The sequence below is a fragment of the Zosterops lateralis genome, assembly GCF_965231275.1.
Source record: "Zosterops lateralis genome assembly, chromosome: 22".
NCBI lineage: Eukaryota > Metazoa > Chordata > Aves > Passeriformes > Zosteropidae > Zosterops > Zosterops lateralis.
Genome location: NC_139782.1, coordinates 667,084 through 690,277, shown reverse-complemented (window position 1 = coordinate 690,277; position 23,194 = coordinate 667,084). Strand labels below are relative to the sequence as shown.

The 23,194-nt window shown below is 46.7% G+C and overlaps 1 protein-coding gene across 4 annotated transcripts in view; it reads right to left on the bottom strand.

Moving 5' to 3' along the window:
- The window catches only part of SPEN (spen family transcriptional repressor), a 65,592-nt gene that overhangs the window by 2,988 nt on the left and 39,410 nt on the right, over nt 1-23,194 (bottom strand). For 2 of the 4 annotated variants that reach the window (XM_083876997.1, XM_083877000.1), the window contains 9 exons: nt 20,405-20,565; nt 19,119-19,319; nt 18,187-18,338; nt 15,560-15,685; nt 14,884-14,997; nt 13,636-13,749; nt 12,024-12,124; nt 1,489-9,412; nt 652-1,047 (listed from right to left, as the gene is read on the bottom strand). In XM_083876997.1, the coding sequence (XP_083733123.1) occupies nt 652-1,047; nt 1,489-9,412; nt 12,024-12,124; nt 13,636-13,749; nt 14,884-14,997; nt 15,560-15,685; nt 18,187-18,338; nt 19,119-19,319; nt 20,405-20,565 (9,289 nt within the window). The remainder of the gene's footprint in view (nt 1-651; nt 1,048-1,488; nt 9,413-12,023; nt 12,125-13,635; nt 13,750-14,883; nt 14,998-15,559; nt 15,686-18,186; nt 18,339-19,118; nt 19,320-20,404; nt 20,566-23,194) is intronic. The other 2 variants (XM_083876999.1, XM_083876998.1) reach the window with 2 other exon arrangements.

The window sequence follows — 23,194 nt, the reverse complement described above, 5'->3', positions numbered from 1 at the left end:
AAAGCAAAGACAGTGGGATCTGAAATCCCAGCTGAGCTGCTCGGCTGCCACCGATACTTCCATCGAAAGTTTAAAGACTCAGCAAAGATCTAACACCAGATCAACCCTCTACAAGCCAGGCTGGGTTACATCCTGCTAAATCAGGAATTCAGACCTTTTCCCTCCAGCTGGCCAGTCTGCCTGGGTGGATCTCGTCATCTCAATTCCTGTGCCGCCCAAGGCTGTTCCCAAATGCTGTTTTTTCCCTTTTACAAATGGACAAATTGAGAAATAACAACAGGTGAAGAACTGCTTGAGGTTATATGGGAGATACTTGGTGCTGAACACAGCTCTCAGCTCCTTGTTGGTACCTGTTCCTCAATGCCTCCCTCATTTTCCACACTTGTGAGAGTGGTTTTTCTTTTTTTATTTAAATGAAATACACCAACGCTCTCTCCTTCCTATTAGGAAACATTTTCCAGGAAAATGCTGACTTGTAAAACTGACTTGGAAGAGTAAACATGGCTAAAATCCATCAGGGACAAAACAAAGCAAAAACCAGACAACGCCTTTTCTGCATCTAAAGTTTTTGATGCAAGAAAGGTCCAATTTGGTGCTATGGCTGAGACAGAACCAGGTGACTTCCCCCCAGATCAGGAGCATGACACTCACTGTCAGGAGCTGGACCATGTCCACCGGTCTCTGGGACACAGGGTGAGGGGATGGCTCCTGCTTGAGCGTGGACTGGGGCTCTGGGCGGCTGAGGGGCGGCCCTGAGGTCGTGGGGATAAACATAGACTGCTTGGGAACCGCCTGCGGCTGGTGCGGCGACGGAAGCTCCTGCTTCATGGAGATGGCAACGGGTGAGGGGTAGGAGGTCTGGCTCGTGTCCCCTTGTGCCCTCTGGAGGTGGACGTGGGGGTCTATCTGTGCCGTGTGCCTGTTCACAGGGGCATGGTGACTCTGTTCTGGCCCCGTTGCCGATGGGCCTTTGGGATCCTGCGCGATCTGAGGGGTCTTGCTGCGGACTGGCTGGCTGGGGTGTGAGTGCTCACCCTCCGGCAGACCCTGGGAAACAGGCAGGGGAAAAAAGCAAAGATTTTAGGCTGAGGGTGTATTCAATCCCATTGTAAGGTTGCGAAGACACCATCAGATTCCTGGTGGGGACATCCGTGTCACAGCTCCAGCCCTGCTGTGGTAGCACCTGAAAGAGTCCTCCACTTCCAAGCCCACCTGAGCTGAAATATCACTCCCTGAATCCTGCCTCAAGCCCATCATTAGCCTCACCATCAATCCAAGGATGCCTGACCCACACACCTTGGTAGTGACAGTTCTCCTCCTGACACCTTCACATCCAGAAACTCCTGGGTGGAGTCCCAGAGGAGTTCAAGAAATGGGTTATTTTGGCTTCCTCTGATGCTAAGCAGCATTTGAACTCCATTCTCCAAAAAGAAACAGCTCAAAACCCTCCAAATTCCAGGGAGATGGGTAAAGGGTTTTCTTTCTCACCTGAGATGGGGTCATGCTCCGGGAGGGCAGCCCGATGGGTGAGGCACCCGGGAACTGCGGATGCCCAAGCTGTGCTGTGTGGTAATTCCTCATGTCGCTGTACACAGAGCGGTAATCGTGGAAGGAGCTCCCAGTGGGATGCATGATCTGCACCCCGTGTGGGACCACCACGGGCTGTGTCAGGGGCAGCCCAGGCAGCTGGTTGCCCGAGGGCACACTGAGTAGCCGGGGCTCGCTGTGGGGAGAGTGGGCCATCTTGCCATCTGAGGATTTGGGAGTCTCTTTCCCAGGCTGCGGGGTCTTACTGACTGGGGGAGTTTTGACAGCCCCTTCGGGTGTCCGGGATTGTCGTGTTTCCGAGTGGTGCTCACCCACAGCAGCCATGTGCGGGTGCATGATCATCCTGACGTCCCGTGGGACGTTGTACTGGTCCAGTCGCAGGCTGCTGGGGTGCATGCGGTAGTCGGGCTGCATCACCAGTACGTCAGACTGCACTGGGGCTGGCCCGCGGCACACCGCAGTGTGGTGGAAATGCAGCTCCTCCTCGGGGGGATGCTGGGAGGACAGCGGGGGCATGACGATGTCCCGGATGGGTGCTGGCTGGGGTGTGCTGGATCGCTGAGGTTTGATCTCCATCTGGGGTTGCAGAGCAGCTCGGGGGGAGTGGAGTGCTTCCGGGCGGATGCCGTAGGGAATGCCAGAGAGAGGAGGGGTGTTCATCCTCACCTCACCTTGGGACAGATGGCCCAGGGACACAGTCTGTGTTACACTGTGGGGGGGCATGATAACAGATTGCTCAGGATGCATGCTGGATATGTACTGAGGAACGGGAATTCCTGGTGCCAGCATGACTGGGGCGCTGCTGGACAAAGCTGGAGATGAGGTACTGCCAGGATGACAGGCCCGGGGGAATGGTGATGGCGAGTGCCCGCTGGTACGCGGTGAGTGCGGCTCCTGTTTGGTGACCCCCAGATGGGAGATAGCCCGGTCGGTTGGGGTGCTGGGGCCCGAGCTGACATGGTTTGCTTCTGAGTGCATCTTCCCAGAGAGGGAAGCGTGGTGAGGACTAACTCCAGGACTCAGGTTGGAGGGTTGCAGAGTCTTTGTCTCCACTTTCAGAGCAGCTGGGTCAGACAGTTTTTTGTTCACGACCATCTGGTTATGGACCAGCACGGGTGGAGTGTTTACTGTCTGTGTCAGGACCTTGCTGGGCTGAGACGCCGGCGTCTGGACAGCAAGGTGTGACGAGTCGGGCTTGTCCAGCACAGCACGCTCCTGCTTGACAGAGGAGATGACGGGCGAGGTATTGTAGGGCTGTGTTCCCAGTACCAACGAAGAATGGGTGGAAACAGTCCCATAGCCCGCCGAGGTCTGGGAGCCTTTCGGTGCTGGCTGGGATGGTGTGATAGGTTCCTGTTTAATCTGAGACTTGGATACAGACTGCTGGAACTCGATGTCCACAGCACTGGCTGGGGGAATCTGGCTGATCTTGGCACTGATTCGCTGAGGGCCTTCTGTCTTCTGCCCTGAGTAACTCAGGAGCACCACACCTTCCGAGGTGTTCACCCGCAGCCCTGGGCTGGATCCAGTCTCTACAGGCCTCTCCTCAATAATAGACATTGATCCTGGATGAAACCTGCTGTTATCATTTGTACTTGATCTCTGCTTAAATTTTGGTGAGGGAGCATTAACAAGGCAGGTCTGGGTTTGGGGAGCTTGTTTCACCAAGGTGATCCTCGGAGCGTCCTCCAGATCCACACTGTGGGGCATCCTGCTGATGACAGAAGTGGCTTTGGGAGCAATCACGGTGTTGATTTTTTCCTTCTCACTGAACACTGGCACTTCGGCCACTGGTGGGTCCAGGGCATTGGCGACAGGAACGGCCGGCTTCTCCTCAGAAACTGGCTTGACAGCCTCCACAGCAGGGTGGAGAGGTGCCTCCTCCAGGCACGGCGCACTCACCGGCTCCGCATGTGTTGTCGTCACATGCGTGGAGGTTATGCTCGTTGCTGAGACATATTTGGGCTCCATGAGTATCTTCCTTAAAGTGCTGGAGTTTGTGTCAATATCCGACGCCTTTGTGTCTGGTGGGAGAGCGGGCGGGGGTGTAGAATGGGCACGGGGCTCCTCATGCCTGACCATCCACTCCGGCACCTTGGCAGCACCGGAGTGAAGGGAGACGATGGTGGTGGACACCGAGGTGGGCAGCTTGGCCGCCGCTGTGGGGATGGCAGGAAGGGCTGCATTCGGGGCACTCGGTGGTGTGATGGGAGCACTCTCCAGGGGTGACCGGATCTTGAACCCACTCTGACTCCCCTCGTCAAGGGGGACTGGTGGGGCACCCAGGTCCAGAGGAGCTGGAGCAGGCACCTTTGGAGAGGTGCTGCTCTCAGGGGCAACGTCATGTGCAGCCGCAACATCAGCAGTCACAGCCTTGGTGACATCAGAAGCATTTGGATCCATAGATGCTGCGGGTTTGATTTGCTTTTCCTCCTTTAAGGCTTCTTCAGGTTTTGTCTTTACTTCATTGGCAGGGGGTGATTTGCTCTGCACCCTCTCTGGCTCAAAGGTGTTGACTTCGGTGGCATCGCCCTTCCTGCTCGTGCTCTTCTTGCGTCTCTGCCGTGCACTTTTCTGACGGCCCTTTTCCTTCCGAGCAACTTCAGCCTCCTGCAAGGTCTCGGCCTCCTGGGCAGAGTTGGAAGATTCGCTGAAGCTGACTTCGGACTCCTTGCTCTCAGTCTCCAACGCCGATGAGACAGAGCCAGGCACTGGCTGCACCACAGGCTCGACAACAGCCTCGGTTTCTAGGATATTGTTCACTGCCTGATCTGTCTCAGGCTCCATCTCCTCCTGAGGGGATTGCAACACCAAGGGCTCTGTGGGGATTTCAGCCTCAGATTCAGCAGGGTATGTTGGCGGTGCAGGGAAGCTTTCTGTCTCCCCAGAAATATCATTGATGATGGAGCCGATGGCTGCTGCCAGCTCCGTTTCACTGGCCTGGTGTGCAGGTTTATCTACCTCCTCCTCCTGACGGACTTCAGCCACATCTGTCGTTGGCTCTTTGTAGGCAGCAATTGTTGGAGGAGTTTCAGTGAGTTTTGCAATGTTCTCCACTGCCTGCTCGAGCTCAATCTGCTTTGCTAACTGGGCAGCCTCAGGTGACTGCTTGGACTCCCGCGTCACCTCCTTTTCCATTTCTGAGAATGAATCTTCTACCTCATTCTTAGAGAAGTGGGGTGGCAGGATGTCCTCTTTTGGAGGGCTCGTCATCTTGGGTGGTAACACTGCCACCGGCTCTGCCTCCTCTTCGGTGGGCCGCAAGGCACCCTTGACTTCATCGACGTTGAGGCGTATTTCTACATTTTTGAGACACACGGATGCCTTATCAACGACAGTTTTGGCATTTTTGTATCTTCCCCTTTTGGATTTTGTAACCTTTTCTGGCATCGGCTTTTTCTCAATGATCTCAACTGCGGGGATTTCTAGCTGATTCTTCTCCACATCCAGTTCCTTCCGATCACGTTTCTGCTCACTTGCTGCTAGCTCTTTCTCAGCGGCTTTTGCTTTATTGCTGTTGTCACTGATGCTTGATTCCTGACTGCTTCTTTCAGGAGCATCTTCAGATTCAACCATGGTATCAGCTTTTGATTCATTCTTCCCTTTCTTCCCCTGTTGGCTGGTAGCAGCTGATGAGTGACTGTGTGTGAGCTTCTGGGATCTAGGAGACCTCCAACCCTCTGCAGGTTTAGGAGCTTCCACAGTATCTTTAGTTTCAGCCTCTTCCACCTCTTGTTGTACCGGTTCAGTCTTTATCGGAGAGATGTCCTCCTCTGGCTTACGGCGAGTTTTGGGAGGTCTTCCCCTCCTTGGGGTTGTGGGAACAGTTGTTACTGTCTCCTGTGGTTCCTTTTCCACTCTCTTCCTGGTGGATCTAGTGACCTCCACGGAGTCCTTCACCGGAGATGGGCCTTCACTGTCCCCTGTGGTAGCATAGACCGACCGTACGTTTCTACGCCTGGTCCGGCCTATTGGCAAGCTCAGCTCCACATTTTCTGGCTCTGCAGCAGAACTTGGGGATTTAGCAGCACTCCTTGAAACCTTTTCTGCCTCCACTTTCAATTCAGAAAGCTTCTGGGTCTCCCCACGAGGAGAGCTTGACCTTTTCAGTTTTTCACGGTCAATTCTTTCACTCTTCCTCGTGACAGGCTTTTCCATGACATTAGCTGCAGCCGACAGCACAGGAGTCTTGGACCGTTTACTTTTGTAAGATTTTTTATCTTTTACAACAACTGGAGGGTCCACTTCCATATCATTGTCGGAAACAGGTGGCAGGACCTCAGCAGCCGCCTCCACCTTTTGACTCACACTACCATCGGTATTCACAGATGGTGGAGGATTTTCTTCTTTATGTTCTGCAGCCTCATCTGACTTCTGAACTAGCTTGGGTGGAGGCGGAAGCAGCTGTACAGCCTCAGGTTCTGGATCTACACTGATGTCTGCATCAGAAAACGAGGCCCCAGGAGTGGGAGGTTTGGTATCCAGGTACGAGGGATGCTCTGTTGCCACGGCATCTTCCTCTGGGGCCAGGGTTGTAGTAACAATTTCTTTACTCGCTTCTACAACTGGTGGAAGTTCCGTTTGCTCAAGAGGTTCCATTTTGACAGCAGCAGCAAGTTCAGGAAAAGGTTTCTGTTCCTCTACTGCAGCAGCAGCAGGTTCAGAAGGTTTCTCTTCTTTGACAGAAGCTGGTTCCACCAGGACCTTTTCGTTCACTATTTTCTCGGGAGCGATGGGAGCTGATTCCTGTGGGAGGACAGTGACCGAAGAAGGACCAACAACTGAGGAAAGTTTATGTTCTGTTTCTTTACTATCAGGAACCATTTCTGGTGTTTTTGGCCGGTTTTCTTTATCTTCCACTTCTTTTGGTTTCTGATCTTTCTCCTTTTCTTTCTGCTGCATTCGTGTCAGCTCAACAAACCTACTGTGGAAGAGAACCACTGGCTCTTGCACCAAATCAGCCGTGCTGTTTGTCCCATCAGAGGAAGACTGTCTCCCATACAACCTTCCAGAGATGAAGTCTAGATCATCATCCTTCCTCTCTAAATGCTGCAGGCGTTTGGAGTCCTGTTCAAAGATTGAACTGTGCAAAAACCGAGATGCAAACAGTTCCTGCCGCTCTTGTTCCTCCTCTTTATGATCTTCTTTCTTATCATCCAGTTTTCCACCTTCGGAATCGGTTCTGATTTTTTTCTTTTTCATATACCAGGATGGAATAGGTCTTGGAGCTGAGTCAACCTTCTCTTTGTCTTTATTGTTTCTGAAACTAGCAAATCTTGAATCCCAGTCTAGAAAGGACCAGTTTTCCTCTCTGGAGGAAGAGAGGGATTTAGCCCTTTCAAGCAAGGCCTTTGTGTCAGGTGTGATTGTCTTGTCCAATGCAAAAGAGTAGAATTTGTTTCTTTCTAAGGAACTGGACTGGAGTCTTTCCTCTCTTTCACGGAACTTCTCTTCTCTGTCCCTTAATAAAAAAGACAACCTGGAACTCTCTAACAAGGACGAGGCTTTTGGGGAATGGGGCTTGTTTTCACCATCGTCATCTGAATCCGAAGGCACTTCCCCAGGTTCCAGGTCTCGGACAGACCGTTTCCGTATACTGTCTCTTTTCACAATGCTGCTTGGAAAGCTGATATCGACTCTCCCAGGCTCTTGCTTCACTTGGGTTTCCCACCTACTCGAGTCTTCCTCAGAACTCAGCACAGAGAGTTTTATTTTAGCCATTTCTGCCATCTGCTCCCTTCTGCTGGAATCGTAAGGATTGAACTTCAGCGAGTCCTCTCTCACAGTCATGTTGGAGTATGAAAGACCCTTGTCTTCTATTTTAGGTGACTCTTTGGTTTCCTTCACTGGCATTAACCTCGGAGAATCGAGTGTGTCATCATCCTCATGGAACGGGAAGTGCCTGATGCTTGGGGAACACGACATCCTTTCAGAGTCCTCACTCACCTGACGAGAACTTCTGTAGTTCCTTTCTCTTTTAGTGCAAATTTCAAAGTCAAACTGGTCAGTCTTTTTCCTTTTACTTGGTGGAGAGTCATCAGTGACGTCTTGTGGAGGCTTTCCTACCTCATGAACCAGACTCCGCTTTTCATATTCATCCACATCTTTCTTTGGACTGCCAAACTTCTCTGACTTTGCTATCTCCATTTCCAGCTGCTGTTTCAACCTGCGACTTTGCTCCATTTGTTTGCGGTAGCTCTGCGTGTGGTCAATATCAATGCTGATTTTCTCCTCCGTGTCAGCTGTCTGAGGTTTCTCTTGACCAAGTTTATGATCTGGTGTTTCTTCAGGAAGGCCAGAGTAGTTCTTCCTTGTGTCCTCTCTCTCCGTTCCCTGCTCATCCAGCAGCTGTGCCTGTTTATGCTGGGGTTTTACCGGGTTCAGTTTTTTAGGAGGGAATTCCTGAACTTCCACAGCTTCATCGGGTGCCTCCATGAGCCTTGCCTGCAGATCCAGGGTAGGACGCATGCCAATCCCACCAACATTAAGAGTGTCCTGAATTTCTTTGGGACTAGTAACAGGAACAAGTCTTTCCAGTTTGAGTTTTTTAGATTCCCTTTTAAGCATCTCCTTCCTCAGGGGTTTTCGCTCCAATTCTCCTTCCCTTAATACTGGTGCTTCTCTAGACGACGCCGTTGCGTCAAGCTGCTTTTTCAAAACCACACGTGCATCCTCCTCATCTTGGCTGCTCCGTTTTACATCCAGTTTTTGCCTGTCAGGTTTTGGATTCGCATCGGCAAAACGCCTTTTACGAGCTTCCAACTTGTCTAAATCAACTGCATTGGTACCCTCAGACGTTTGTTCTGTCTTCAAGTGCTTTTTGGGTTTCATTTTTCCCTCCTTGTCGACCACTTCGATGTGACTGGCAAGAGCTTTCTCCTTCTGTACCTTGGTTCTGACAGGTTCTAGTTTAGACTGCTCGGACTTGGCTTGCTCAGACTGGGAGGTCTGGGTTTTCTGTTCAAGTAGTGGGGATTTCAGAGCATCATTATCCAGCTTTGCCCTCAGTTTCTCCAGTGCAGGCTGATCGATCACCTTTCCCTCCTTTTCCTTCACACGGGTCAGAACAACACAGGGCATCAATTCCAGGCGGTTCTTTGCTGCCCCCTCTTTGTCACCCCTCTCTTTGCCTTGTTTACTGTTGCCCTTCAGTTTTTCCGGGCTGGGCTCTCTCTCGTTCTCCTGATCTGTTTCCGAGGACTGAGAGCTGGGCGAATGGATTTTTGCTTTTCGTTTCTGCTTATCTGTTTTCTCCTTTTCTACTTTTTCCAGCTTTTCTTTCCTCACCAAGCGCTTCTCCTTGTCCACCCTCTCCTGCTCAAAAACACGCTCTTTCTCCACTTTCTCATTTTTTGTGTATCTTTCCACACGGGCTTTGTCAAGCTTGTCGTATCGCGGAGGAGACAGTGAGCTGCAGCTGCCACTGCGATCTGAAGACCTGCTGTAAATCCTTCTCTCCGAGTCGCTCTGCAGCCGTTCTGACTGCGAGGGGGATGCTCCAGGGCTCTGCGGGCGCCGGGAATGTGTTGGGCTCTGGCTCCGCTCAATCGGTCTCCGTTCATGGTCTCTTTCCCGATCAGTTTCGAACCGTTCCCTCTCCCTCTCCCTCTCCCGTTGCCTGTAGCTGTACTCCCGGATGTCCTGCTCATATGGATCTCCCCGGTAATCCCGGTACTCGCGAGGGTCGTCATAGTATCGTGGGTCGTAGTAGTCTCCTTGGTAGGGATCCCACTCGGCATAGAATTCTCTGCCCCGAGCTGGGTATTCCCGACGAGGATCTTCAGGATAAGTCCCTGGAGTCCGAACGGTCTCGTAGTAAGTACGGTCAGGGGCGTATTCGTAGGATCCTCTTCGCTCGTCTCTGCTAAACGTAAGAATAAACAGACTCTAATTCTCCTTCTCAACAAATATACTCTGTCAACCTTATTTTTTTGCTACGTAAAGGAACAATTTTCTGATCTTTTTTTCTGTGTGCATCAAGGCAGCTGCACACAGAGGTTTGGCAATGAATCTGTGTGCAGTGGACTAAATAATTTTATTAACTTACCAAATAGCAAATGTACTTTGTGGGTAGTATCATAACAGCTCTTCTAAGCACTGTTTCACCATCCTTACTCCTTTGTTTCTGTCAAATTCAAACCTTGCATGAAATGAAGGTAAAACCAACACAGCACCTGTGCACCCACACAAGGCTGCAGGGTGAAGACACCTCCTTATCCAGAACCTGAGACCTTCACTTGACTCTGGAAACATGAGTCAAATCAAAGTCCAGGCATTGGAATCTCTCCATTACTAAGCAGCAAAGTTATGTTAAGATTTCTTTAAAATGCCTAAGCCCTCCAAGTGATCTTTTAATTCCCAAATTAGCTCTTTCACTGCATGTGACTTGCTGCCATTGCCTGTTTACAGTAAAACCCAGTCAACAAGTATCAGGTTGTTCATAAGTTCAGGTGAATTGATTCAGCAAAGTAAGTCAAGCAATTAATGTTGTTGTTTCAATACCTCCAAGCAGTAAAATATGTCATTTGTAAGACTAAACATGGCAGGGAGGTGGAATACAGCTGGAGCTCCAGTTCCCCACCATTACAGAGTGTTTTGCACACTGTACTATGGTGAGGTTGGGCTCTGCTCCCAGGGAACAAGAGACAGGACAAGAGGAAATGGCTTCAGGCTGTGCCACTGGAGGTTCAGGTTGGACATCAGGAGGAATTTCCCTATGGAAAAGGTAGTCAGGAAATAGAAGGGGCTGCCCAGGGAGGTTTGGAGTCCCCATCCCTGAAGGTGTCCAAGGCAGGCCTGGATGTGGCACCGAGTGCTCTGGGTCGGCTGACAAGGAGGGGATCAGTCACAGCTTGGACCTGATGACCTTGGAGGTCTTTTCCAACTTAAATGATTCTGCGATTCTTCATACGTTTATTTGGCCTCACAGTTTATGTTTTATGTTAAAAGCTGGCAACTTACACCTTTTAAGAAACATACAAAACTGAAAAAAGGACAAAACATGGAAGACAAAAACCTCATCCTGCAAGTGATGTGGGATGTTGTGAAAAGCAATAGTGAAGTTAAAAATATTGGTAAGGGATTTTGTTTGGGTTTCTTTTCATGTTTTTTTTTTCCCCTTGGGTCCTATTTAGACTGCTCCAACTACAACCTTGAGAGAAGGTGGTTTGTGCAGATCTCAGCACCTCTGCAAGGAGGAGACTGGAGAGGCACCAGAAGCTGCAAAACTACAGGAGTCACTGCAGAGCTCGCTCCACTGCTCCATGATCCATTATCCCTACAGATCGCCTAATGATATGTGAGCAGTGACAGAGAACGAAAAACCAGACTAACGTGTGCCCAAACACCAGAAATCAGGGTCCTGCTCAGGATTTTTCCATGGCAAAGACAAGCCCACCCATGTCCTGTTGCTAAAAAACATCCAAAAACGCCCTCCTTTTGCCTGAATCCTGGCAGTTCTAAGGAAATGCTTATTGCTGGCACATCACAATATCTGGCAAGGCCTGGGGAAGGCACACTTGTATTTTCATTATGCAAATCCTGATTGCCAATTTCCAAACTCTGCTTTCGCTTTTAAATCTGCTCATTTTGCATTATGTCAGACCAATCAATTTTGCTGCAAAACAATTTGGGCTTATCCAGCTCCCAGGTAAAACCGGTGTCATGCTGGGCCGACTCCTGGGCAGGCAGAGCCCTAACAATGCAGCCAGGCTCTGAGGGAAATAAAACATGGGGTTTTTTTCAGTCAGTGAAGGTAAAAAAGCCCAGAATGTAGAGTGTTTCTGTGCCAGGTCTTCAGGGATAAATAAGTGGCTGTGCAGCATGTGGTGCCAGCTGCTACCAAGGGGCAGCCACACAGGACACAGCTTTATTCAAAATAAAAACACATCCTTACTTGAATTGTATTATTTTATCAAGTTACAAACAAAACTGCTGGAAATGGGGAGGTGGAGGATCAGAATTTACTCTGCTCAAGGGCTGAAAAGCAGGAGTTTATCAGACTTTATATACACCCAACAACACACATATTTCTCTGATACAGATAAGCTGCTCTTTGCATTCCTAAGACATGATGAATGACTCCCAACTGTGTCCTGGTGACCCCACAGAGAAACCGGATACTTAAATACGAATCACAGAGACAACTGAAACCGCCACCTTAGCAGGAATTCCAGTAACTGGCTATGCCTGGGATGTGTGAGACCCTGCCTGCTCTAATCTGCTCAGCTTAAGTTTGATCACCTAAATTTAATTTTAAAAAATAGTGAAGAGGTAAAAAAAAAAAAAATAAAATGCAGAGCTGTTTTTAAACTAACTTTAAAAATAAGGATCAAGTTGAAAGGAAAACAAATTGTTTAAGAATTATGGCATGAAGAAAGTCTGACTGTATGATGAGGAGGAGGACAATGATTTTAAAAGAATTTTGTAAGGTGATGCTGGAAAACAAATATTTAAATAAAGATATTGATACATGCCTTCTTTCTGCTAGCATTTCATAGAAGTCTCTGATATCTTGACCCGTTTTCTCCATGGAATGATAAAATGCCAATTGACTCTCTCGATTTGCAAAGTCCACCTGAAGAAGAAAGGGGAAATCATATTCTGTCATGGAAACATCCCACTCTGACAACATTTCCTGAGCAGATTGAAAATGGGGTAAAATTTAATAAAAATTGTCAAACACTTTGCAATTCTGTCCCTGCATATCCCCAGGAATGCAGACCATTCTCAGTGGAGGTGTGTAACTACCTCATTACTATGTTGTTGTAATCGCCATCCCAGAGGCTTCTGTCGGGCAAAAGTAGCAGGAAAAACGCACATTACTATTGTGGTATTGATGCTTTTATTGCCAGGACAGTTCCAAAGTCCATTTTATCTCAGGGTAGTGCTACAGAAGGTCAGGATTATGAATCCATTCTGGACTCAACAGTGTCTGCCCGGGATGATAAAGCAGGGAAAGAACCAAGCCTCCTGAACTGCAGCTCCCTGTTCTGCCTACTCAAACAATTGGTGTTTTCTAGTACTAAGAAGCTAACGGTATAGTGAAAAAATTAAGGATTAGAATGGATTTCATTATGTGTATGCCACATAATGGAATATTTTTAACATTCTAGTTCCTGCTATTTTTTAAGTCAGCCCAGTCCTGTGTGTAACCACAGCAATAGAGCATAGGCTCACATCAGGGGTGTTGCTTATTCCAAAGCCATTGAGCAACAAGATCCACACAACATGTAAAAGGACCACATGCTTTTCTGCACAGGAAGGTGACTGATACCCAACAGCATGGTCAGAAACTACAGAATATCCAACTTCCAGCCCTGGGTGACGTAAGAGATGCTGAGATCATGCCTGACGTCACTGCCCACTCTTTAAGAGAGGAGAAAGGAGGAGGAGGAAGATAATTCAAAGGGTTGGCTGACACCTCACATCCCCAGTGGGGATGATGGGACTGATGGGACAGTCAGAACAGGTATCACCACATTCACCCAAATCCAAGAGATCTCTATTAAGTGTTGCGCCAAGAAGAAAAGTATTTCCTGTGTATTTTTTAAAGTAGTGTTTTCAATTATTGTTTAAAATCTGTTGCAAGGAAGGATGAGATAATCTTTAGGTCTTTTCCAATCCTAACCACTCCATGATTCCATGACTGCATGTAGAGGTTACTGTACCCCAGAGCTTGGACATCAGCATGGAGTAGCTGTATTCAGCCATGTGTTTTCCTGGAGGAACTCATACCTTCAGATTTCCCTTTTTTAACATGAAAACACAAAAGTTTGCCTTGGATTGGGGTAAATGAGGCAGTGACACGGACACCAACACTCAGGAGCTTAGAGAGACAATTCAGCGAAACGAATGGCAGAATATTGGAAAAGGCTTTATAAGTAACAATTCAGGATTCCCTGACATCTTGGTAAGCCGAGTATAAAAATATAATTTAAGCCTTTGATATGTGGGACGTGTGTGTCCCACCAAGTATTCCTTAATCCTGGCAGTCTGCACTGTCAGCATTTAAGGGGGAAGGCCTAAACACAATTTGTTCCTCTTTTTCTGCCTGTTTTGCTTTGGTTTGGAGGTCATTCTGCACACCTTAATTTTATTCCCACCGATTTTCCTCCCCTTGGTCTCTTTTACAGCTGCTTGTGCATATTCAATCTCATTGTAGAGAACCAGGGCCATGCCTTTTAAACGGTCAAACACCACCTGTAAAAAACAAAAAAACAAAACAAAAACCAAATAAGAGCCTCATCCACAGGACTTAATGTCAGTCCCAACAAAATCCTAAGTCATGAGGATACCAGGAAGGAAATAATTTTTAGCAAGGTGAATTTCCAGGCTTTTCTGATGAAGCATATTGGAATGAAGAGACAATAAAAGGACACGGGACTGCTTTGAATTGTGGATATTGTGGCTTGAGGTATATTATGCCTTTATTTTGTTTTTCTGTATTTTACTTAGAATATTTTTTCTTTGTTGACTGAGTTTTGTGGCATTTCTTTGTTAACATTTTGGGTTTTTTTAATTTCCAACACATTTTAGGGGGGAAAAAAGGTAAAGGGAACATCTAATTCCAAAGTGAAATCATCTTTTGTCATCAGTCTGCAGTACCACTAACTAGTTGTTAAATGCCCAGTTTTCAAATATTGCCTTCCTTTAGCAGCATAAATGTATTATTCCAGAAACAACAGCTACAATAACGAATGTCAAAGCTGCAACATAAACCCACAAAAGTCCTTTGCGGAGGCCAGACCCTGATCCTGCAAAGATTTACATACATTGCTTAATTTTAGGCACATCCATGTCCAATAAAAATACAAAGGACAACTCCCACATTGAAGTTTAAGCACGTGATAAATCACTTGCATGGGAGAGGCTCCTGCTGCATGACACGGGTGTGTTGCACCATTGTTGACTTTCTCTCGTCTTCCATGTACTTTTGGAGTTGTGACTGTCCTGACTGCTTTTAAAAAGTCTTTTTTTTTCCCAGTCTGATGAAAAAAAACCATAGTTATGTCTAATTACGTAATTTATAAGTATGAGTAATTATGTAATTAGACTTCTGTTCTTCCAACTAACATTTAAGAAGTTTTGCCAGGGAGAGACTGTACTGCAAAAGAGCAACAAATGGTTTCCAATACTCAACATCTCGGCTCACTCAAAGTACTTCTTTTTGGTTGCTGTCTATGTTGACAGAGCCCTGCCAGCCAAATTCCACCTCAGAGAGAATTTTTTCTACCTGAGCTATATAAAGCCCTGGATAGTGGGGTTGAAAGGACAGGATGGGAAGAAAGGAAGACAGTAACAACTTGGAAGCACATGGTAAAGCCTCCCACCTACCTTCACCACAGGCCCGTATCGGCAGAAATGTCGGGTCAGATACTGATCCGTAACGTTTGTGGAAAGCCCATCTAACCACACGCAGTTTGTAGGCATGCTCTTCCCAAAACCCAGCTGGACACAAAAGGGCAAAACTTCCATCAGTACAGTGCACAAGGATTAAACTCACTGAACAGAGCATGCCTAATGAAAGGCTTATTTGGAGTAAGCTGTTGTTTGTATGGATTTTCTAAAATTAGCATCTGATGCAGGTGCAAGACAAAAATCAAAGAGCAATTAATGAAAATAATTTTGCTTGTTTAAACAAATACAGTGTTTGACAACACTGGTTTCTTCAGTTTGAATGTCTAAGAAGTGACAAGTTGACAGCTCTGGGGCCTGAGAGGCCCCTTTTGGCGTGGGGAGTGGGATGGATTCCCAGCACAGCCTCACCAGATGTGGCCCTTTCAGGCCAGAGAACCTCAGTCTCTGAGTGCTCAATCCCAGGATTGCGTGTGGACAAAACCAACAAAAATGCTGATTAATCCTAATCAGGTGATGGTTGAAACCATCATGCTCTGATATGACCACACATTATAAACCATTTTACTTCCATAAACTACCCTGCTGCAACACATCTCATGATGCAGGAATGGAAGACATAAGAAGGATATGGTCCAGGGGAGGATTGCTTTACCTTGAGCCGGTTATTTCCAAGATATTCCCCATCCATCTTCTTAATGGCTTTGCACACGCTGGCGATGTCGCAGTACTGCAGGAACGCATACTGAGGGACACCGTTCACCTTCTTAATGTCGATGTCCTGGGGACAAGCACAAAACACAACAACTCACAGTCAGCAGTCAATCCCGATATAAGAGGACTTGTTTTTTTCAGGGACACGTGGCAGCAAGCTCTTTAATTAATATTTTCTTCAGAGAGAGGATTTAAACAATAGTAGACAGTTAAAACTCTGCTGTTCTGCTGCATCTCAAAACCAAATCCTTACTGAGCAGGGAAAGCACTTTATCCCACAGATTTAAAATCCCAGCCTGCAGAACTAAGCCTGACCTGATCAACAAACATCAGCTTTAGGCTGTTAATACTGTATCAAGAAGAGACAATTCAGGATCAAAGAAATACAGATTAATTTTTGCTCACAAAGGCTCAAGAAAAAACAACCTGCTCCGATCCTCATCTCTGAGCCAAGACGGGCTTCTTTTCCAAATAATCATGATCCATCCTGTTCCTAGAAACACAAAGTATTGCTGGACTCATCTCTTGAACCAGTCTGACTCACAGCAAAGGCAAAAAAGATCCTCAACTTCACAGTTGCTGTTGCTCTTTAAAACCAAGCCACCACAGGCCCATTCACAAGCATGGCCAGAGGCTCACAAAGTCAAATAAAGGCTGATTTTTATTGATTTAAAAAAGCCCAGCAAGCCAGGAGCTGACATTTAGTTAACAAACAAGCTCAGCACTAGCACTGGAAAAGTACCCAAAGCCTCTGAACAAACTAATGATATTATGATTCATTCCAAGCTGAAAATAGGAGGTCGAGGGTTTGGCTTTATTTGTTGGAATAGCAGGAGCTGCCTTTGTGAGCCACACATGGATTTGAACGCAAATGTTCCAACATCCAGGACAGGTAATTTCATGGTTAATAAATTTAGGGACAAGGCAGCAGTTTGATACGGTATCACCCAGGAGCTCTTTATCTGGGAAAACAGAAGTAAACAGGGAGATTTACACAACTATTAGACTCCTACAGCCCTGGCCTAATGATTTAAGTGGAATATTAATAGAAAACTACACTTACAAGTGTCTGAAGTAGCACAACTGCAACCATGGTAAATTATACTTGACCACTCACCCTGGGCAAGCAATTCCTTGTGAGAGGCAAATAAAACATCGTTATTGTGCTCATTACCCCTCAGAAAAGTTATAAAGCTGGTCCCTTCTGCACCTGAGCTTGCAAGTTTTCCTGAAAATGGTGAGGCAGCGCTGCCTCCCAATTCTGAGCCATTAATAATGCTGACAAGGAGCATCACAGCACACAAAAGCCAATTTACACTACCACTGATAAGCATCTTTATCAGGAGAGGTCTGCAGCTCTAACACTGGAAAAGGGTTCAAGACACAGATATGGCACAAATTCATAAATCAGTATTGATGTCAAGGATACAGCAGAGTCTGGATACACAAGGGCTGCCAGACATCACAAAACATGGATTTTATGTTTGTCCACACTGTACATGGAAGCAACCTCCTCTTCTTTTGGGGGGGTAGCAAGGATGGGGTTCCTGGCATGTGTGACTGATTCCTCAGCAGCGATAAAAACATGCTGGAGCAGAGTGAAGGAGGCACAGCACGTTCACAGGCACCCACAGCTGACAGGGAGAACATGAACCATCTGAAACCCCGACTCAACAGGCATCACAGAATGAATCCAAGGATGGTCTGGGTCCTTACAGCCCATCCAGTGCCACCTCTGCCATGGGCAGGAACACTTTCCACTATTCCAGGGTGCTCCAAGCCGCGTCCAACCTGGCCTTGGACACCTCCAGGGATCCCGGGGCAGCCACAGCTTTTCCTGGCAACCTGTGCCAGGGTGTCCCCACCCTCCCAGGAGAGAATTCCATCCCAATACCTCATCTAACTCTGCCCTCCTTCACCTTAAGCCTTGTCCTGTCACTCTATGCCCTTGTGAAAATTTATTAAATTGGATAGTGGCACAACTCTTGTGGAAAATTTCCCTTAAATGTAATGTTGATGTGAATTTATAAAAAGTCATGAGCAGAGGAGAGGGAGCTGCTCTACCTTATCTTGATACTCGCCCTCAGCTGAAAACCCAAATCCTTTGTGTGTAAACACTGATCCATCTGCACCAATCCCCTCTGCCTGGGCACGGGGCTGCTTCCACACGCAGTGACCAAGCCTTTATTTCAGGAATCAATAAGAAACTCAGATTCACACAGCTGTAGGAGTCAACATGAGAACATCACCTGGCACACTCCCATCCCAAAGACTCAGTCAGCTTGGGAGCTACCAGGAGAGAATTACCAGGAGAAAACAGCAGGAGAGACATTTGTTGTAAACACTCCTAGGACTGGTTTTCCTGCTAAGCTACCCCTCAACATTCATAGGCTGAACTCCAAATACAAAGAAAAGCTTTCAGGTATATTCCAGCAAGATGCATTACTCAGATTATTACAGAAAGACTCAATTATCTGTCGTTGACAGATTTAGCACCACTCACAGCATTCCACAGGTCTGTACAGAAAGGGGGGCAATGCCACCCCACACAGGACACGATTCACATACCACTATTCCCCCAAAGCGCTGGAAGATGTTGCGCAGGTCGTGGTAGGTGGTTGTTTTCTCTAGGTTGCCAATGAACAGAGTTCTCGTTGCCTTTGGGTGAAACTCATCTATCCTTTCATCCAAAGGACGAAATTCATTCTCGCTTTCGGTTTCTAGGATAAAAGAGCATGAAATTTGTAATGACTGGAGATTTGGCTCATGTTGGTTTATTCAGGCCTCCTTGATCTGAACAAGAGTAACCACTGTCTTTGAGAAAAACACCCACTTCTGCCCATGACTTGTTATTTATGTGGGACTGGGAATCTTTATTTCCCATGGAGGAATCTGAACATCCTCAAGGATGGTGAAAGGGAGTTGCATCTTTCAGCTCCTCCTCTGGAAATTTACTCAGGTATGAATGCTTGAGTGCATGAATTCCAGCAAGGCTTCCCTGCGCTTGGGGAAGAGCACATGGCAGGAGTTTGTTTTCAGGAATCAATTTTTAAAGAAGCCATTGAAGTGCAGTCTGAGAACTTCACCATGTGCTCAGGGCTGCAGCTCTCACTGGTCGGTCATGTGGGCTATGCTGCCACAGCCTTAAAATACACCACTTGTTGGCTGTTTTAATTAAAATGAGACAAAACGAGGCTGGGAGGACTCAGTGCTGTGCTCACACCACCCACTGGCAGCTGCTCCACCAAGATGTGGCAGATGAGATCATTCCTTCCAGCAGATCCCACTGTTTGGGAGGATGGCAGCTTTCCTTCTCTGAGGCTTACGACTGGAACTCTCTTGCTGTTTGATCCAAGAGCATCCACACTTTTTGCTCTGGATTTTATCGTGGCATTTTCCCCAGCTTCTTTAAAGTACGTTCCTTACTTCTATTCTGCCTCTTTACAACAGCTCCTGAACATACCCAGAGCAGTCCTGTGGGAGAAGGGCATGGACCTTACCTGGTCCTATCCAGGCTGTGACTTCAATCTGCATGCCAAAGAAAAGCTTTCCTTTGGAGGCATTTAGTGCTTTCTCCTGGTCCTCCTGCTGCCGGAAGAACACAAGGCCATACCGTTCCTCGGACGTGCCATGGATCTGCACTGACGTCACCTTCCCATACTTCTTGAATTCGTGGAAAAGTCCATCTTTAAGGCTTGTATCTAAACCAACAAATAAACATTAATATTGCGGAAATATAACTTCTACCAATTCAGTAGCACCATAAAAGACACGAAGAACTCTGTCTTTCTGAAATGTGACTTCGTCCCATTTAACTCGGTGCTCACACAAGTGCCCTTTTTAACTTGGGATGTTAATGTTGCCAGTGTCCAAAGTTTCTAGCTGATCCTCCCCTTTTAAACCCAAGAAACTACACACATGAGGTTTTACATGGCTAAAGCTGACGGTGAATGGTTTTGCCTCCTGAGGTGTCTGGAATGGAGGCTGGAGTCACACAGCATTCAGTTCAGACAATTCAGAAATATAACCAGGCAGATTAATCAGATTTTGTGGAATCTGACTCAGGCCCACATAGTCTGTCTGGAACTCGTGGGATATTGACCTTAGCATCATGTACTTTTAAGGAATATGACAGGCATTAAATCTATAGGAAGATACCAATACGTGAGGTACTCTGCTCACAAGATCAAGGCATTATTTTAGCTCAGTCAGTGCTTCTGCATCCATGAATTCTGTTAAAACTGTTTCACAACTGATCCCATGCTGGTTTTTCCTGTGGGATATCTTCTGTGCTCAGCACAAGGAACAGGGAGCAATCATGGGCGCTCCTCAGCACATGGTTTCCTGGGTTATTTTCCATGCAATGTGCATTGCCTTTACAAATATGCTCAGGAGTGCTTTGAAGTGCTCGAACTGCAAGAGAAAACCCTTAACTTTTTGGATTAAAAATTAAATTGAAGCAGGGTGAGATAAAATAATCAAAGTTTTAAGTTAAAAATTAAGATGTGTAAGTTTTTTTCCCTGGGAAAACCCAGATTACTGTTGGAAGCACCAGTTCCAGGAGCTGGAAATACCCAATACTTGGAGCTGGGACCAGCAGGGTGTCTCACAGATGGTCACTAATTAAGCAATTTCCCCACTGTCATACAAGAACTGAGGCAGAAGCAGGGAGAGAATCCCGTCCTTGGAGGCAGCACGTGGCTGCTGCGTATCAAAGATTTAGTACACGTTATTCCACCAGTTCTATCCTTTTTTTCCCCTGCTCCTCTTTCCCGAGTGAATTCACCTGTTGAGCGCACTGGAAGATTTTGCACCTTGATCCCAAAACTCTTCCGGGGCTCATCTTTCTCCAGCGACGGGAGCAGCTGGGACGCAGGCGCGGGAACGGCTGTCGACTGCACCGAGCGCGCCGGGGACTCATCACTCGAGCTGCTGCTGGAGTCACTGCTGGGAATGGCATGGAGGGAAGGACAGGTGAGTGCATGGAGCAAAGTCACCCAGGAAATGGTTATCTTATTAAAAAGCAAAATTCCAGAGCTTCTGCTCGTCTACAGGCATCCCTCCTTCTTGTGTTGGATTCTGGTTTTGTGCTGCCACCCACTATTCACATGAATTTAACAATCTTCCTACCAATATTCCCCTCCAAAGCCCCCAAAGGAGACAGGCAGGGAAGTGCAATACGGGTAAAATGTCAGCAAGATCCTGCTACCCTTCCTGACAATGGTGGAGATTTAATTAAGTGTAATGCAATGCTGGACCAGCTCAGGAGCTGTGTAGGAAGAGTGGAGAAATACAGGGAGGATGCACAGGTCTGACAATGCTTAAAAATCCCTCCCAGCACTCTCGTGTATAGGAAAAAAAATATTATTGTGCTCTCAGGCATCTTCTCTGAAAAGATCTGTACTCCAAAGAGACGATGTGTGAAAATCGTGGCAAGTATTTTTGTCAACTGCTTGGGAATAACCTGGATAGATGGGGATGTCCACATCCCTGTCCCAGCCGAAAGCCCAGGGTGGAACAAGATGATCTGTAAGATCCCTTCCAGCTCAAACCATTCTAGGATTCTCTATGAACCAGCAAACACTATTTCCAGGCTTAGCCTCAACCTCCAACTTCAGGATATGAAGAACTCAAGACTCAAGAACACATTTTATAAACAATAATTACAGCAGAAGAGGATGTGCGTATTAGATCACAGAGGGAGTCAATCTAATTCACAAAGTCAGGATCATTTGATGCTTCAAGGAGAGGCAGAAATACAGAGAATATGATGTTATTAAATCTTGCCCAGTGGGGACACGTCATTCTGCTTCAGTGGCTCATTTCTTCCCCGAGGCACGAGGGCTCAGAACAGCGCTAAAAATAATTTTGTCTGACATAACCCTGGAGACTCTCATTCTCCATTACACGAGCAGCCTTCGAAAAAATTCTGCTGGAATTTTAACTCAGAGGCTGAAGGGGGGAAGATGTGCCACGTACTAAAATAACCCTGTCAGTCTGAAATTTGCTGCTTGATTGAATTTTTATATTCCTCTCCACATTGTATTAGAAAAATATTATGCAAGTTTATTTTTTTCTTATCTTAAATATTTCATACTCTTCTTACAAACCTTCTTGCCATTAAACCACTTAACTTTTCCATTTCTTTTCTCAGGGAAACTATTTCAGGCTTCTAATAATTTCCAAGATTTGATCTGGTGAGCTCTTCTACTGATTTTTTTGTGGGTGTTTTTCTTCAAACAGTCAAAAAACCTGATTTTCTTTCTGAACATCTTGGTGTAACAAGCACCATGGCACATTCCCAAAAGCCCTTGGGGCTCTGTCCCCATTATATTTGGAGGCACAGAAGGCAAGACAATCTCTGTCCCAAAATACTCACAAACAATCCAGGAGGATATAAAAACAGGCCAGACCAAAATAAAGCACAACAAAAAGGGTCAAAAATGCAAAAGTAATAATAAACATGAGAAATTCTGCTGCCGGTCTCACCCTCTCATTACAACCCTCCCATCCCATCGAGCCACTTCACACGTTGATGCCTTTCCCACACATTCTCCTCCTACTCCTCCAGCCCTGGAGGAGGAAGCTCAGTATCACTTTGGGAGAGGAGTGAAAATAAAGCCATGCCAGGAATGGAGTGAAAAACTGAGCCCTTCCTTCTGCCCTGCTCTTCTCAAAAGCAGATGCCCTGCACCACCCAACCTCTCACTTCACAGATAATAAATAATAGATCTCTCACCATTAAAATGTCCCTTCAGAGTCTCATTTTCCTGCTAAATTGGTAACTTGCCATTATTTCTGTCTCACTTGCGCACCCTCCTTTTGTGCCCTCTTCATCATTAATGAACTATTTAATCACTGAAAGTGAAGAGTGAAGCATTTCCCCCTCATCTTTATCCCATACCCTCTGCCTTTCCACTCAATCACCAAACCAAAGTTCTTCTCTACAGCATTTTGGGAAAGAACAAACCCAACCCCACACGAACAGGCTCTCAGTGTTCTCCAGGGGTAACATCAGCCATCGCCTACTACTGGGAAATAAACTGGCAAAGAATAGAGAAACTTCCTTAAACACACAAATACAGGGCAGAGAATGTGTGTGAGGAGAAACTGAAAGCAATTCCCAAGCTGACAGCAGCCCCTGGGGAAGGCTAAAATAGGACTGCAGAACTCTATGCACAATTCCACTTTCCCTTCTCACGTCTTGATGCTTGCCCCCATACTCCCAAAACCAAGTCTTTAGAATTCCAGTGTGCTGAGATTGTATCACTTAAGCAAGAGGCAGCACTGAATTTACTGGAACAGTGCTTTAGAATGGAGACATACTATTTTTACAGTTTGGGGTTTTTTAATTGAGGATGTTAAAAATATGGAACATACTGTTAAAATCACAGCATTCCACTAGAGAAAAAGTATTATTTCAGGATAACACTGTTAGATATCCAAGTGATGACACAGCAGTGCAACAGAGTGATAAATTCTACAAAGGAGTCTAAATTTTGTGCAACTTTGGGAAACAACCATCATGCTGGTAACTTCCACTTCCCCAAGGAGTTTTAGGGATATGTGTCCCTTA